Raw genomic sequence first — 15,732 nt, forward strand, 5'->3', positions numbered from 1 at the left:
TTACATTAGTTTGAACAAGATTTTGTTCCAAAATAATAAAAAATAAACACATTTATAAAATTCATTTATAATCCAATTAGAATCAAGTATGGCTCATTTTTATTTAGAAATTACGTATTTTGTAACAGTTACTTATTACCTATTCATAATTTAGAGATGTCCTGATTTTGTTAAAAAACAAGTTTCTCTTTTAGTGAATTTTGCCTGTCAGCTAAAGCCTTCATAATAGCTGCATTTTCCTGGAGAACCCAACACATGTTTTGGTTAAACCTAGCAATGGAATGCAAACTTATCGATAAGCACGGATGGACATCTCGTGAGAGGGGCAACGAGAAACCGGTGACCAAGAGACTGACCAACGGTGTATAACATTCCATTCACGTGAATACTTCATATAAAAGTGAGAGATCACGAGGATCTCGTCGCTTTTTCCCTTTGCCCTTTTTCCTCATGGCTGACATTAGGAGAGGACCTTGCTGGTCGTCCCTGTGAACTGAGGCCTAGTGACAGACTGAATCCAGCTCCGGTTGGCTACAGAGTCTAATCCAGGACTTTGGGTGCTGGCTCTGCAGTTGCTGAGACTTTCAAGATTGGTTTTGTATATTTCGTATTATTTTCTCTATTCTTATTAGTAGCATTAGTAAAACATCTTTGATTTTTCCAACTCTATTCTCTCCGTCCTTCTTTCCCTCCCGATCGCCTGTCCTGAGTGAGAAGCGGGGAGAGGAGGTTAACAATACATCTGCCAGGGTTTGATTGTCACCCCGCAATCTAACCCTCGACAAGAGATTTTTTTCCACACCTGTTACTATTGCAATTATCAGCTGCCATAGCTCAGCAAGTAACAATTTCCAAAGCAACTATATATGCTGACTAGAATGCCAATTTCCAAACCTATTCGCATTTAGAATTTTATTATATTAATTACAATTATCAAAGTAAAATTATCAGTCATCTATTATTTTGTTTGATAAAACAGTTTTGAAATTAAGTGACTATTTTACAAAACGTGGCACACATTATACAAGGTTTAAAAATTTTTAAAAGGTCAAACATTTTCATTTACTACCTTTAGTTTTCAGAAAAGCTGCAATATTATAAATCTCAAACTATTCTTATATCATACTCCTAGGTTGAGTATTTCAGAAATGTTCCTCTTTGTATCTTTATCCTCATTATTTCATTTCACTTCACATGGTTGAAAACTGCAGTGCATTTTATGCATAGAATTATTATATTTTTGTTGCACACATACATTTCCAATTCTAATCCTGATAGTTATTTTAAGTTCAGGAATATGTGGTTTAGACTGCTAAAAGTAAAATAATCGAGAGCATAATTTTCCTCTTAGAAGACACATGGTCTTACTTGTTTTATAGTTACATTCAGTGCATAAATGAAGGACAACATGATTTCTTTCATAAGAAGAAAAGTTATTGACGCAAATTGATTTCACATGAAATTCAAAGATGAAAAGCAAATAATCAACACCATTCTTCTGCAGCCTGGGACACGAACTGTAGGAATAAATACATTTCCAGAAAGGTTTCTGGAAAGTGATCAACATTTTGGTTTGGATTGTGGGGAAAAAGTTTAAAACTGCTTGGCATAAATTTTTCTTTGAAATATGGCATGGTGTACATTCTCATGAGTATCTGTTTATTTTTAAAATATGTGACCTCCGGTAAGACTGTCATCAAATGACACGGTTTCCACCTAGTGAACTATTTCAACCATCACTCACTGTTCCATTTTTAATTAAAGAAACACTCAAAGGTATATAATAGAAATCTGAAGCTGAGCTTGACTGATACATACTAAGGTTTCTAATTTAAAGAAAAAATACAGGATACTGGGATATCTCCTTTTAATTGATCATAAACATAGCAATGGGTTAAAGGTCATTGTAGTGGCTTTTTTAGCAGCCATATTTGTATTACATTGCCATTGAGAATGATGTTTTAAAATAATATTGAATAAATTATCAACACTTATAAGAAAGTAGCTGGGTTTCAAGCAACATGAAACTTTGTTCATAGTTCTTTTCCAAAACTTTTTTTGTTTGCTTCCAAAAAATTCACTAGTAGGCCTCACCTCTCCTATGTATTACCACAACAAAGTAAAAGACCATCCATTTTCTATCAAGAACCTGCTTGCTCTGTAAAGGCAGTTATTTGATTAAAAAATGCCAAGGAACCCAGCAGTGCTGAGATTATTTCCATTAAGACAGAAAAATTGAAGGAAAAAAAGAAAAGCCATCTGACTATAGCCTCAGAGAACATGCACCAAATAGCATTTCCTTAACATGTTTTAATAGATTCAGGCAGAGAACTTATTTTGGAAATTAATTATCAGCTGTCACAACACATGGACATCATTAAAATGAGAAAATACAACAAACATGATACCACATAATCTTTTCTTAAGCTTAAGTCTGAAGTATTACCAAAATAATAGTCAAACACTTAAATTATGTCAATGTAAAAGTTCAAACAACCTATTTTAAATTATATAATGCAATTAGAAACATAAAAAGAACATAAGTTCAAACTCAGTTTTATCTGGCAATTTCCATCATCCGTACTTTCAGTAACAGAATAAAGAATTGTGTTTTAGGAGAATCTGAGAAGAAAAGTCCATATATAAAACTCATTAAAAAAATCAAATAAAAGAAATTATTGTGAAGAAAGTTCCAACTCTGAAAACTGGTAGGCCACTGATATTGCATAGCTGGCAGAAACGTTGGTAGAAACACAAAATGAAATTTCACTACAAAAACAGTATCGCCTCTTCACTGCTTTGGGAATAACACATGCCAAACCCATCTAAACTGACTTTGCACAGGACTTCATCTTAGTCCTCACGTTGACTCATAAGATTTCATTTCATTTTTAGGTTGCATTCTGGAGTAATATATCCTTATTCATATCACAGCATCTTGGTACTGCAGACTGACATGAAACGAGTAATGGGCTCCTGTATTCCTCTCATTAATCATCATAATGCCCCTTTCTGGGAATCTGTGAAATACAGATATGTAGCTCTGGATCAACCTTACATTCTTATCAAGTTCATGTCAAAAATCCATATATCAAATCAGTATCTACATACCAGACCTGAAATCAGCAATAAGGAAGTAGAATATAGTAGGTATCCAACAGTGCACCATGCAGAAAATACAGCCTTTTGGCAGAGGATCCCCTAGACCAAGGTGCTGTATGAGAAATGACACTGAAGGCCCAAGCAACGCTTCTCTCTGCAGTAAGAATGGAATGACGCTTCCCTTACTCTGGTTGGTACAGCCAGCTTTTCCCAAACTTTCCCTTCCTCCTCCTCATTTTACAGAGAATTCCAGTCTGTTTCAGCTTCCTCTAAAAACAGATTTGATGCAGAACCATTAGGACAGTGAAATCTTCTACAAATACGTCAGACATGTAGTATGTCTCAGCTTGCACATACTTCCAGTAAAGTATTAAAGGAGTACAAATGTGCAAATGAAAACACTATTTGAAGTGTAGGGAAACACAAAGCAAGCATAAGGGGAAGAAAGATTGTCAATCACATTAAAAAGAAATCTTAATTTTCTTTAAGATTTCTTTAAGAATTCCTCCCCTGGATTCTTTTGGAGGAAGAACAGGAGTATCATGTGGGATGACAACCAAACAGAGGTATTCAAGCGCCTCATTGCATCCAGAAAACCATGTCTCTCAAAATGTATGCTCTATACCTGAGCAGGTGAAGGCAAAGTGTACTGGAATTTTTACCTTCTCATTTTGGTGTCCAAGAGCACAGCTGATCAAGTGTTAGGTTCAGATTGCAACCAGCTGGTAAGAGACAGGTGTCCAAGTGTTGTCATCTAAATAAGCCATTTTCCATTTCCATTTTCACCTAAATAAGCCATACAGCCTTTTGTCTTGCATAATCAAGACAAAATTGGATTCAACAGTTCTGAGATCAGACAATTAATGCACTGTAAGCTAATTTTTAATGCCCTCAATACTCCTTCCAAAAAAGCCCTGTTCTGAAGAAGTCCACAAAAAATAGGATATTGGGAGAGGATTAATAAGAAAAAAAAAAAAAAAAAAAAGAAAAAATTAAAAACACCTAAAACCAAACCAAACACCACCACCACAGAGAAAGAATCCCTGCTATTTTCTTTGCTACCTGACAGTTCTATATACAAATACACTGAAAGCTGGGAATGAGTGGTTTTATCATAACAATCCATGCAATCTCATCATCACACAGAAATTACTACATTGCATTTATCTCTAATTGCAGTTGCCAGGAAAAAAAAAAAAAAAAAGCCAACCTCTCTTGTAGCTCTGCATTTCCTTTCTGTTATATAAATGGAGTTTGAGACATGAAGTTAAAACAAAAAACAAACAACAATAAAAAGAAAACACCACACACAAAAAAACCAACCCACCACCTTTTCATAATTAAAATGTTACTATTTTATATAAACTACCTAAAGTAAAACATTATGGAAGCAACAGATCAAAAATATGTTCCTGACAACAAGGTTGTCACATCATCACTTTGGTTCAAAAGCAGGTTCTAACAGACAATCAGAGGAAGATGTTACAGACACATCCGTTCACGACTAGTTTAGCAACTTCTTTCACAAATCATATCCTCCAACTCTAAAATGTCTGTTGCAGAGAGAGAGGGAGCTTGGGCAATGTCTATTGAAAGCTTACTTAGTACATCACTATCCAAGAACATCTCCACTAAATTAATTTGTCACCAATCTCTGTCTTAAATAAGCACTCTGAGTATTTTATATTTTAATGCAAATGTGCCTGATAAAATTATTTATATTTCAGCTTTTCCTGCAGTCTTCAAAGTAAAGTTCTGTCATCATTTGTTCAATATCACATATATTATAATTATGAAACAGTGGTGACATACATACTCAGTTATTAAGAGCATTTTAATAACAAGGATATTTTAAACAAAAAGTATTGGAAAAAACCACATTCCTACTTGTCTTACCACACGGCATAATGCCAAGTATCTTGGGATATGCTAGGGTGATGAAAAATTATCCAGTTAGTACATTTGGAGAAGCTATTATCTCTCTACCAAAACACAGTAAAAGTTCACATGCATGTGCCTGGATATAGCAATGAGAATGAGAATGGTTTAGCTCTGCAAGTCATTCAGTTTCTTCATGCTAAATTTTTCCAATTTAACCCTGTTATAATAGATAATAAAATCACCAACTGGAGTGAGATTTCTGTAAACCTGTCTTTGTATTTACTCCAGTTAAAGGTTTAATAAAAGAAACAACCTTTTTAGTATAAATGAAAAGTCTAAGAAACTTAGGTGATTTTAAAATTATATACCTAACATACACAATGCTAGTTACATTTGCACAGTCATACTATGTTCATTTTAACCATCTAACAATGCTATATTTAATCAACCATTTCTGTACATTGTGAGATATAACCATATAAACAGCACTATATTTTTACATGAAAATTCATGCTTTAACCCCAGTCACCAACTAAGCACCACACAGCCGCTCACTCCCCCCATGGCACAGGAGAGAGAATGAGAAACGTAAGAATGACAAAACTCCTGGGTTGAGATACAGACAGTTTAATAGGGAAAGCAAAAGCTGCACACACAAGCAAAGCAAAACAACGAATTTATTCACAGCTTCCCATGGGCAGGCAGGTGATCACCCATCCCCAGGACAGCAGTGCTCCAGCACGGGTAACGATGACTTGAGAAGACAAACACCATCATCCCAAACATCCCACCCTTCCTTATTCTTCCCCCAGCTTTATATGCTGAGCATGACATTATATGGCATCAAATATCCCTTTGGTCAGCTGGGGTCAGCTGTCCCAGCTCTGTCTTCTCCCAACCTTTTGTGCACTCCCCACCTTCTTGCTGACAGGCCAATATGAGAAGCTGGAAAGTCCTTGACTGCTTAGCAACAACTAAAAACATCAGTGTGCTATCAACATTTTTCTTATATGAAATCCACAACACAGCACTATACGAGCTACTAGGAAGAAAATTAACTCTATCCCAGCCAAAATCAGGACAAAGCCATAGCAATTATTACTTGCATTTGTGTTTCTCAGCCTAAGATTCAATACCTGCTGAACCAGATTTGAAATTTTTCCAATTTTGCAACAGAGTGATAGCAGGAATGACTGAATTATTTAATGAAATCCTATAATTAAGTGCAGATCTGGAATTAGAACACAATACACGACCACAAATACTTTGGCAAAAATTTAAAAGCAAAAGCTACTTTATATCAGATACACACACGCTTCATTATCTGTTCTGCCATTCTTATCTGCATGTAGTATTTAAAGGAGTTCTATTGTTATTTTCATATTAAATATTGCAGCTTAAACAGTGGTAAATTAATCTTCAAAACAATTTTGACTAATAGAGGAAGACCAGCATTATCCAATCCATTTGAAACAAAAGTAAAGAGATGGATGCAACTGCCTAAGGTCATTCAGCACGCTAAGCACAGAGCTGGAACTCAAAATCTTTTAATCCTAGTCTCATGTTTTAACACTGGTAAATGCTGCCTGTCCCAGGCTGTTAGCGGGAATTGTATTTATGCTCTGACAGTAAAACAGACTCTTTGAATGTGTGATGCCCAAAGGAGGAGATGAAAAACAAGAAACCATATGTCTGAAGTCCTTCTGAATATGCCTCAAGAGCATCAGAAATAGGAAAGCATATTAAAAAAAAATGCCACACATGAATATCCATTTTAGGATTCCTGATATGTTCTGAAATAACTAAATGAAAATTTAAACAGCAACATTAAAAAAAAAAAAATCAAAGAATTATCGTAACAGATTAGTATTAATATGATGTACACTAAAAGGTTATGGCACACACACGCCTCGTAAGGACTGTAAGGGCCCCATCCATAAAAGAACAATCCTCTTCTTGTAACAAAATACAGAATAAGTTACTTCTAATTGAGACCTGAATCTACTTTCTCTTAATATCACAGCACAGCTTCTCACTACACTAAACTTACAACACATGGGATGTAAGGTAATACACACATATACACATATAAGAAATTACAGAAAACCTCCCAACCTTTGCACGATTCTGTCAACAAGGGACAAAAAAAAAAAAAGGCAACAACGACCACACACACACACACACACTGAAAGGCTGCATCAGCTAATCCAGTAAAAAGAAGTAATATTATGCTTTGCCATCTCCATAAAGTCTGGACATTACCTGTCTGTTTATGAACTTTGAGAACAACTCCCATAGGGTCCAAGTACTAGAAAGTTTATACAGCCTTTAGAAAGTGCGTAAGGAATACTAATACCACAGCTCATTGGTTTTTCATCATGAGTTCATATATTTTCTCAGTATTTACAAGTAGGTGTTCTTTTAGTTGAAACTAGAAATAAAAGGATAAACAAATTAAATCCTTTCACAAAAATGTATGAAGTTACATTGCCCTCTGCTGATGAACAGCTAAAATTGGACATAAAACCAGAGCTCATGTTCCAGTAAACACTTTGAATAACATATGCTACAGAAATTCAGATATTTGGTTTGCCATGATACAAATCCAACAGACCCCAAATGTCATTTCTGTTTTTCAAAGAATTATCACCAAAAAGAGCAATATAAAAAAGATCTGAAGAACAAACATGCAATTTTATTTTTTTTTCTTCTCCAAGAGTTGGAAAATAAACTCTGCTAATTTAATTTTACTCTAAGATAAATTTGCCTGCATGATCCAACTTTAAATTACTTATCATATGAAAATATTTCTCCAATCAAGCTGCATATTATTGACACCATTTTCTTCTTTGAAATGAATATGAAATGACAACTTATTTAGCAATAAGCAAAACAGTCTACTTCACACTGATGTTCAAAGGCGATTTTTAAAAGAAATTATATAGGAGAGGTTAGGAAAGAAACTTATATCTTGTGTATACAGGCTGTTTGATGATGAAAATATACTTATATTACAAATCAAACATACACAGCCTCCAGATCTGATCTTGGTTAAACATTGGCTTTACATTTATAAATATTTTAGTCATTAATTAGAAGAAATTCTTGCTGCCTTTTAATTTATTTTCCAAACCCTACAGCTTACTGCTGGTAATGCTAATGTGTTATCAACACCTGCTTGGAGCCAGAGAGAACCGCGAGAGTCAACTAATTCAGTAACTTGAATTGGAACAGTTTAGAAAAGGTGTTGCTCATTTTCGCTTTGCCCTTGTCTAGACTAAAATCTTCAATACACTGGTTCAAATAAACAGCAGCAGTACAGATACAGTTGAACATACTTTGAAAGGCCCAAGTAGATAAAATGATAGCCTAAATTATTTTCCAGCCTCTAATTTCTTAGTCCTGCACAAATGTGTTACCTTAACTGCAGTTTAATGATGTGTTAATTAAATCATGCTATGTCATTTCACCTCATAGCACATACTTAAGCTCTAATCTATACAGGCCTCTGATATCCTTACACTCTTCTTAAAATATAATTAGTAACACACACAAAATAATATCCCCTTGGAAACAGGGAAGTATGTTTTCCCTGCACAATAATAATGATCTTGCATTTTTTTCAAGAGGATGCTTTCATAATGCCTTTTTGTGTTTTTTTTTCTAAACCATAAAAGAGTCCAGGCCTGAGATAAAACAGGCAAATAAAAGGAAACAGTACCTGTGATGTATTCTAAATAAAAGGGAGTTGTGCTCATCTTAATATCCAGGGGTTTTTATTCTTTCTATTTTAAAAGCCATTTTCACTAAAACTCAACAAGTTTAAGATGACAGAAAAGAGAACACTCTTTAACTTGTGATTTTCTGTCATTTTCATCTTGCCCACAAACGGACGGTATACAGTTTCTTAACATAACAACATATATTTTCTTTACAATACTCATACATACCACAAGGTGACAAGGAGAACTATTTGTAAAGTAACAAAGAATAGGAATCATGAGAAAATAATAGTATTTCTTAGACTTTTAAAAGTAGCAGATAGCTATTTAACATATATTGGTGATGCGATTAAACAAAAATATTCAGCTGTCAAAAGTGAGATATATAAAAGCTGTAAGAACAGGAGTAAATCTGCAATTAGTAAAAAAGAAGAAAGGTATTGCCACACAAAGTGGAAGACTTTCTTTTTATTTTATTTCTATACTTCTGACCACTGTTTAGTTTTTCAAAACAAACAAACAAACACCAGACCACCTTAACATCTCTCCTGAGCTACAATAATTTCAAGTTTTGTCCTAAAATCAGGACTTTTTCCAGACACTTTCTTACTCGCACTTAGAATAGGATCACATGGGTTGGAAGGGACTTGAATAGATCATCTAGTTCAACCATTCATGGGAAAGACAGTCCACATTTCTCTCATTCCAGTGCTTATTTCCTACCTACAAGCATCCCAAATTCCAAACACTGGTTAATGTGAATAACTTTCCTGTTGTACTAAAACATTGTGGATTAGGACACCATATCACAGTGTTTTAAAAAGAGGTTTCTCAACACATTCCAAATATGAATAAAAGCGTATTAAGATCCTGAACTTCACAGCTGAAGGTTCACAGCGCATCTTAGTCTTTTCAGGGTATGATTTCAGTTTCTACAATATGTATGATTTATTATAATTGATATATTATAAATCCAACCTAGTTTCCTTTCACATCCACTGAGAACCTTGTCCACTATGGATAACACAACAAACTATTTTTAGAACCAGCAAGAGTCATATTTGCTTCACCAGAATAATGGCATAATTATTTTCAATAACCTACAGTCCGCCTTGCCCACCTCTTTGTGTAATCTCCATTTACCTCCCAAACTCATTGTTTAGATTCTAAATTTTTCAGGACATGTCTCAATGGATTTCTGATATGCTTCTGGAAAATAAAAATAAAGTATTTTCTGTTGTGCATCCTGATTATTAGAACAAGCACAAAGCACTTAGTTATCAGAGCAATAAGCAGCTATTCTGATACATATGTACAGCAGCAATCTCCAGCTCACCCATACTCTGAGACATTCACTGTTCAACAGTGTTGACACTCAACTACACTTACAAGACAAAAATCAACTCAGACACATAAAAGTGCTTATCTTCTTGTAAGTCTCTGTGAAAAAAAAAAAAAATTCACCTTATCCCAAGAATTCAAATGTACAAGTCTTCAGACAGATGCTTTAAGCCCCCAGATATCTGTACTTTTCCAAAGGATTTTCAGGTTGCCTGTAGTTTTACTGCTTATGCAATACCTCACGTTTCTGTTTTGGGAAAGGTAAATAGCTCAACATCCAAGCCAAACTAGGGCTTCCAACATAGGTACTATCATCATCCAGACAGGTGTACTAAGAATATTCCAAACATACCTAGCAAGATTGAGGTCCAAGTGAAAAGACTGCAGATTCACATATTTCACCAGAAAAAAACTTCTTATCATATAGAACCTGCTAGTGACCATCTGAAAACAGAGGGGCTGCCATCCGCTTTTGTGAAGGGTTTCAGGATTTGGAAAGGATGTGAAGATGGAACTTCCTAGAAGATGGAAGTTCTCCATCTTCTTCATCATATGCATCTTCAAGCGCCACCAAATCGATGTTCCTGTAAGTAGCATTCTGAATCTTCCATGGGCGGTCACATGTAAAACATGTCAAGCTGCACTAAAGTAGCACTACATAAATTCATATTGCCTAAATCCAAGGAACTGACAAGATTTGCTAGAATTATATTGCATTTTTTAGTTTCCAAAGCAAAAATAGTTTCATCAATCACAAATAAATCCCAGTCTAGGTACATCCTTAGACACGACTTCAGGACGTTTTGAGATATTCCTATAACAACAAAACAATTGCCCCCAGGAAGAAAAATTAATGTTTATAAAGGTGGATTTTAGTCATTCTGAAGTGACTGCTGTAAATAATGTGAGCCTTTATGGATGTCATGAAAAGCAGGTCTAAAATTCTGAGTCAGAAGTACACAGTTTAAGGACCTAAAACGTCAGGATGGGCTTGGAAAAGAAAACAACTGAAGAGAAAGACTACCATGGTGGTTTTAGAAACAGAGTCTTAAAAATACAGGTTATTCGCTTAAATTGAATCACAGTCAGAGAACTGACATAATTACAGAAGAAGTCCTAGCCCAAAGGTGGTGTGCAAAGGAAACAGTAATGGAAATAACCTTTATTTTAAAGCCCTTATAAGAAAAAATAGAACAAGCCCCAAAATGGCATGATAATCAAATAATCCTCTAAAATCAAATAAAGTAATTGGTCACTGAGCTTCTCCTATCTTTGAACTTGCATTAGGGCTGTTGGCCAGGTTGTGCTAATCTCACCCATGGCTTATTAGAACTGCCATCTCACTTGTCTTAATTATTGCAAACTACTCACTCTGAAAATTGCTTTTTTGGATGGTAACCTTAATGAAATACAGGATATTATGAAATTTTAACTAGGCATTTCATGTACCTGGAACTATAATTTTTCTGTACTTGATTTCCTATAAACGAAGTAAGAATTAAAACGGCCAAGAAATCATGAATCTTTTCTGGTATCTAGACCCATTCATAGTGCTGAAAATCTAAGCCTGTCAGAAAAATATTTGAAGAGGCTGAATGAATAAACTGCGAACAAAAGCTTAAGAGCTCAAGGATGGAAGACAGGAGGTCTACAAATGCTCATCTACACAGAAGACTAAAATGTATTTTCAAAAGTGAAAAAAACAATGCAGATTATGTTTCAAATTTGCCTAATAGAGAGTCTCTGATTGCTCTTCAGTATTGTCATTCATTAAGAAGTTGTGTGCACATCATTGCAATGAAGTAGTGCTACTGAGTAGTTATTCCAATGATTAAACAACACTGAAAGTCAATCTCACAATTACAGTAAAGGACACATATAACATAAAACAGTTTGTTAAATAGGAATATTGAAGAGAAAACAACAAAATGAAAAATATTTTTTCACCAAAAACCATGGAACAACAGTTCGGAGCATGACAAAGTTATCCCCCAAAATCAGTCTAAATGAAAGTAAGCCATTTATAAGAGTGACAGTGGTGACAGAGTAACCATGACCACAAATGCAACCAGGATGCCAAGTATTGCTAAAAGTACCTGTTAGACTATATGCCTTTATTGTATGAGTGACCCCTAAGTGATCATTACTTTAAAAAAACAAAATAGTTTATACTGAAAGGCAAACATCATTTTAAATAAGAGGTCTACTACTTAAAGTAACAGTTCTTCGGAGGCAGAGGAACCACTCAACAGCCGATCCACATACCTCAATAGGCACAACACAGTTGCAATAAACTGGAGCTGCTTCATCGTCATATGACTGACATTCCTGAAACACCCTCTGGTATTCACCAAACCACATGGGGTCCCCCAGAAATTCTGAAAAGTCTAAGTGGCTTCTTGGTCCAGGAAATTCTGGAACTGCTAAACTATCCATAAAAGTGCACTTTGTGAAGGTGTATTCCTTCTAAGAGTAAATGCAAGAATACCATTAAAACAATTTTTATTCATAAGTGTTGTAATTATAAATGATACATGCATGTCCAGCAAACAACCTATATTCAGTTTTTGCCTATAGTAAACCATAACATACCAGTAGTTTCTAAAAGCCAGCAACAAAATCCTGTACAGTTCTACTGTAACAAATGGAAGTCTTACTGGAAAAAAAAAAAAAAAAGAAAAGAAAAGAAAAAAAGAAAAAATCTGCTCTAAAACCCCAATTTTTTCTTGTTTCACTGTATTTAAATTTCAAGAAATCCTGTAAGCTTTACACGCTCAGGAAGCCCTCAAGAAACAACACTTCTGTGTGCCTCCTGACTTCATATTCATTCTTCTGATAAGCTATTATCTAAGCCTTTCAGATTCTGCACAGAACAGGGTTTATCACTAATAATTAATTTAGACATGGCCAAATAATGATGGAAATGACATGAAGATATTTGCATTTATCTCTCTGATCGCTACAGTTATCAAAGGACTAAGATAACAAATGTGACATGAATCACCTTTGACTAACTCACAGCCTTCCCTCTTTGGATTTACTGAAGCAAACACAGTCCATTTGCCAGACCTCCACACACCTGCTTTATTTAACTGTGATATCTGTGACCTAGTATAAATGCAAAAAGTCAACAAGTCTTCTTACAGATGAAATTAAAACAGTGCAAAAATTAAAAGGCTTTTTTAAAAAGCTTAATTGGTGGATTGTCAGCATTCTCATTTACAACTAGTTTTGAGAAAACAACTGTATCAATTCTAACTTGCTTTCAAAAGTTCAATAGTATCAATAAAATTCTTGGATCTTATTTGTGAATATTCATAATATCCACAACAGTAAAATCTGATACTCTGATTGCTCCTTCAGTTTTTCTACCATATATTCATGTTATTTTCAAGTATTTGCAACTGGAGACAAAACTGAACACAGACAGCACAGACAACATTATTTTAAGTAACTGACTAATTAATTCATAAATGACATAAAGGGAGAAAAAAAAAAAAAAGGGCGATTGTATTTTTAACATGAAGGTCAATCATCCAAAAGATCCAAGCTCATTACTGTTCAATAAAAAGTAGCCTTAATACTTGCAAAATGTCTACGGTGCATCTAGATAATACGTTAAAGACATGTTTTTGTACTTCATTTGTTGTGGTATTATTTTGGTTAGTAGGACACTCCAGGAAAACAAATAAGTACAATTATTAGTTTACACTAATAATAGGGAGACCCACTGTGCATTATCTTAGAGAAGATGAATAAACCTGGTAAATAAGCAAGTATGCTGCTTCACAATGCTTTTACGCAACATTACTGTTAATTAATTTGAAAACGTTTAATCATACATGAGCTTGAAATGCAAGCAGACCCACAGGCTAGGCAAACACATTGATGTGTGCCCACATAAAAAGGCACTGAAGAAACAGTTTGGAAAGGAAGATTCTTCTACTGTCAACTATCTTTCCAACCTATGCATTCAGGCAGGAATTGTCATAATCGCAGAAAGAACTGATGGGGCAATTTACAGAGTTGCTTGCTGCTATAATTTTACCATGAAGAAAAATAAAAACTATCAATCATCCAATCCCAAACAAACTGAGAGGAGATGCAATGACCAGAAATGAGAGATCCCAGAAAACACATTCACCTCAGGACACAAACTGCTACAGATTTTTCTCTAGTTTGTCAACATCCAATATAATCTTGATTCCAGCTGTAACCATGAGGTGTGGTTAGCTCAGCATTTTAATCTCCTGCTCCATTACAAGAGAATTAACATAGTATCACAACATTACCAGTATCAGAAGTAATTACTTTGAAGAAAACAAGACTTTCACTTAGTGAGTCAACAATACTTTAGTCTTTCTGACTGAATTTAGGTAAACTAAGCGTTAACCAAAGTTCGAACCCAGTGTTTGAGGCTACCACTTAGAAAGGTTTCCATCTTGCAGAAATTTTTTTCTGAGACCTCAGTGAACTCAACAAGTTCAGTATCTTCCACTTCCCAGTCTCGTGTTAAGGAACAGGCATTTGCCAAGCAACTGCCACTCCAGCCTGGCTTTCTGGCATAAATGCATGGAAATCACCTATCTTAGCTCAAAATAGCCCTAAACTCTCCTTTCTAACTGCTAATAATAGTGACAAAGAAAAAAAATAAATAATGGCAATAAGCCTTAACACAGAATTCATGGTCTCAGTTAATACTGCAAGTCTTTTCTTCTGGATTGTTTTCAACATACACAGTACTATCAGTGGGCAACTTCCCTGCCAGAAAATTACTAAGAGGTCATCATCCCGGTTTGAGACTGTGTTTCAATGCTGTACAGACACCAGCTAATAGGGAGAAGCCACAGAGCAAATTGCAGGATGCAGAAGGACATAAAAGGATTATGCTGCACTTTAGTAATCATCCCAACAGCTTCAGAAGGTAGAGCTGGCAACCTCTGAAGTAGTTAGGGCAAAAGAAGCAGCTATATCATTTGGGGACTATTTGAGCATTAATTTGGTCAGGGGGAAAAAAAAAAAAAAAAAAAATTCAAATTAAATCGGATTGTTATCCTTGTGAGAAATATTATTATGTATAACATACCTTCACAAAGGAAAAAATATTGCCTGATTTGGGTTTAATAAATGTATATAAGTGTTAATTTAATTAAAATGCATTTCCTTCATAGTCATTTTATTAATAGCTCTGGAAGGTAAAACAAGATCACTGAATCTTAATTAAAAATCCAAATGAACTGCAGCAGCATAATCAATACAAATTACATTATTTAAATTAACTAAAATTTAATTAAAGGCATTCACATTAAATTTATTCACTTTGGAGTCAAAGCTTTTCCAATTTAAACTGTTTTGTAACAATTTTATAAGCAGCACGGCAGTCAATAAAATTTCACATTATTCTAAATTAACTATTATGTGCTAGACACATCATTTTTACGAAACAAAATACTGATTCTGTCACATGTTGGAGTTTAGCAACAAAGCCAGAGGAAGAAAAATGCACCTAATTCTCCAGGCTGATTCTGCACAAACGCAGTACACGATCACTGCCCATTTGATTATGACAACTCATGTTACACAAAGCAACTGAATACTTCCATTCAAGTTATCACCTCTGTCTTCTTGCAATACAAGTATCTGGTGAGTATACAGGAGAAGAGCTGTCTCACAGAAAATGGGAATC

General features: G+C 34.8%; 1 protein-coding gene across 8 annotated transcripts in view; it reads right to left on the bottom strand.

The window, feature by feature from the left end:
* The window catches only part of KDM4C (lysine demethylase 4C), a 263,563-nt gene that overhangs the window by 171,171 nt on the left and 76,660 nt on the right, over positions 1 to 15,732 (bottom strand). Inside the window, exon 9 of one of the 8 annotated variants that reach the window (XM_071802540.1) lies at positions 7,339 to 7,414. The exons of the other annotated variants lie outside the window; for them this stretch is intronic. Coding sequence (XP_071658641.1) covers positions 7,346 to 7,414 — 69 coding nt within the window. The 3' untranslated portion in view covers positions 7,339 to 7,345. Of the gene's footprint in view, positions 1 to 7,338; positions 7,415 to 15,732 lie in introns of those variants that run through there. 8 annotated transcript variants of the gene reach the window in all.

This window comes from Patagioenas fasciata, chromosome Z, assembly GCF_037038585.1.
Source record: "Patagioenas fasciata isolate bPatFas1 chromosome Z, bPatFas1.hap1, whole genome shotgun sequence".
In the NCBI taxonomy this organism is placed as follows: domain Eukaryota; kingdom Metazoa; phylum Chordata; class Aves; order Columbiformes; family Columbidae; genus Patagioenas; species Patagioenas fasciata.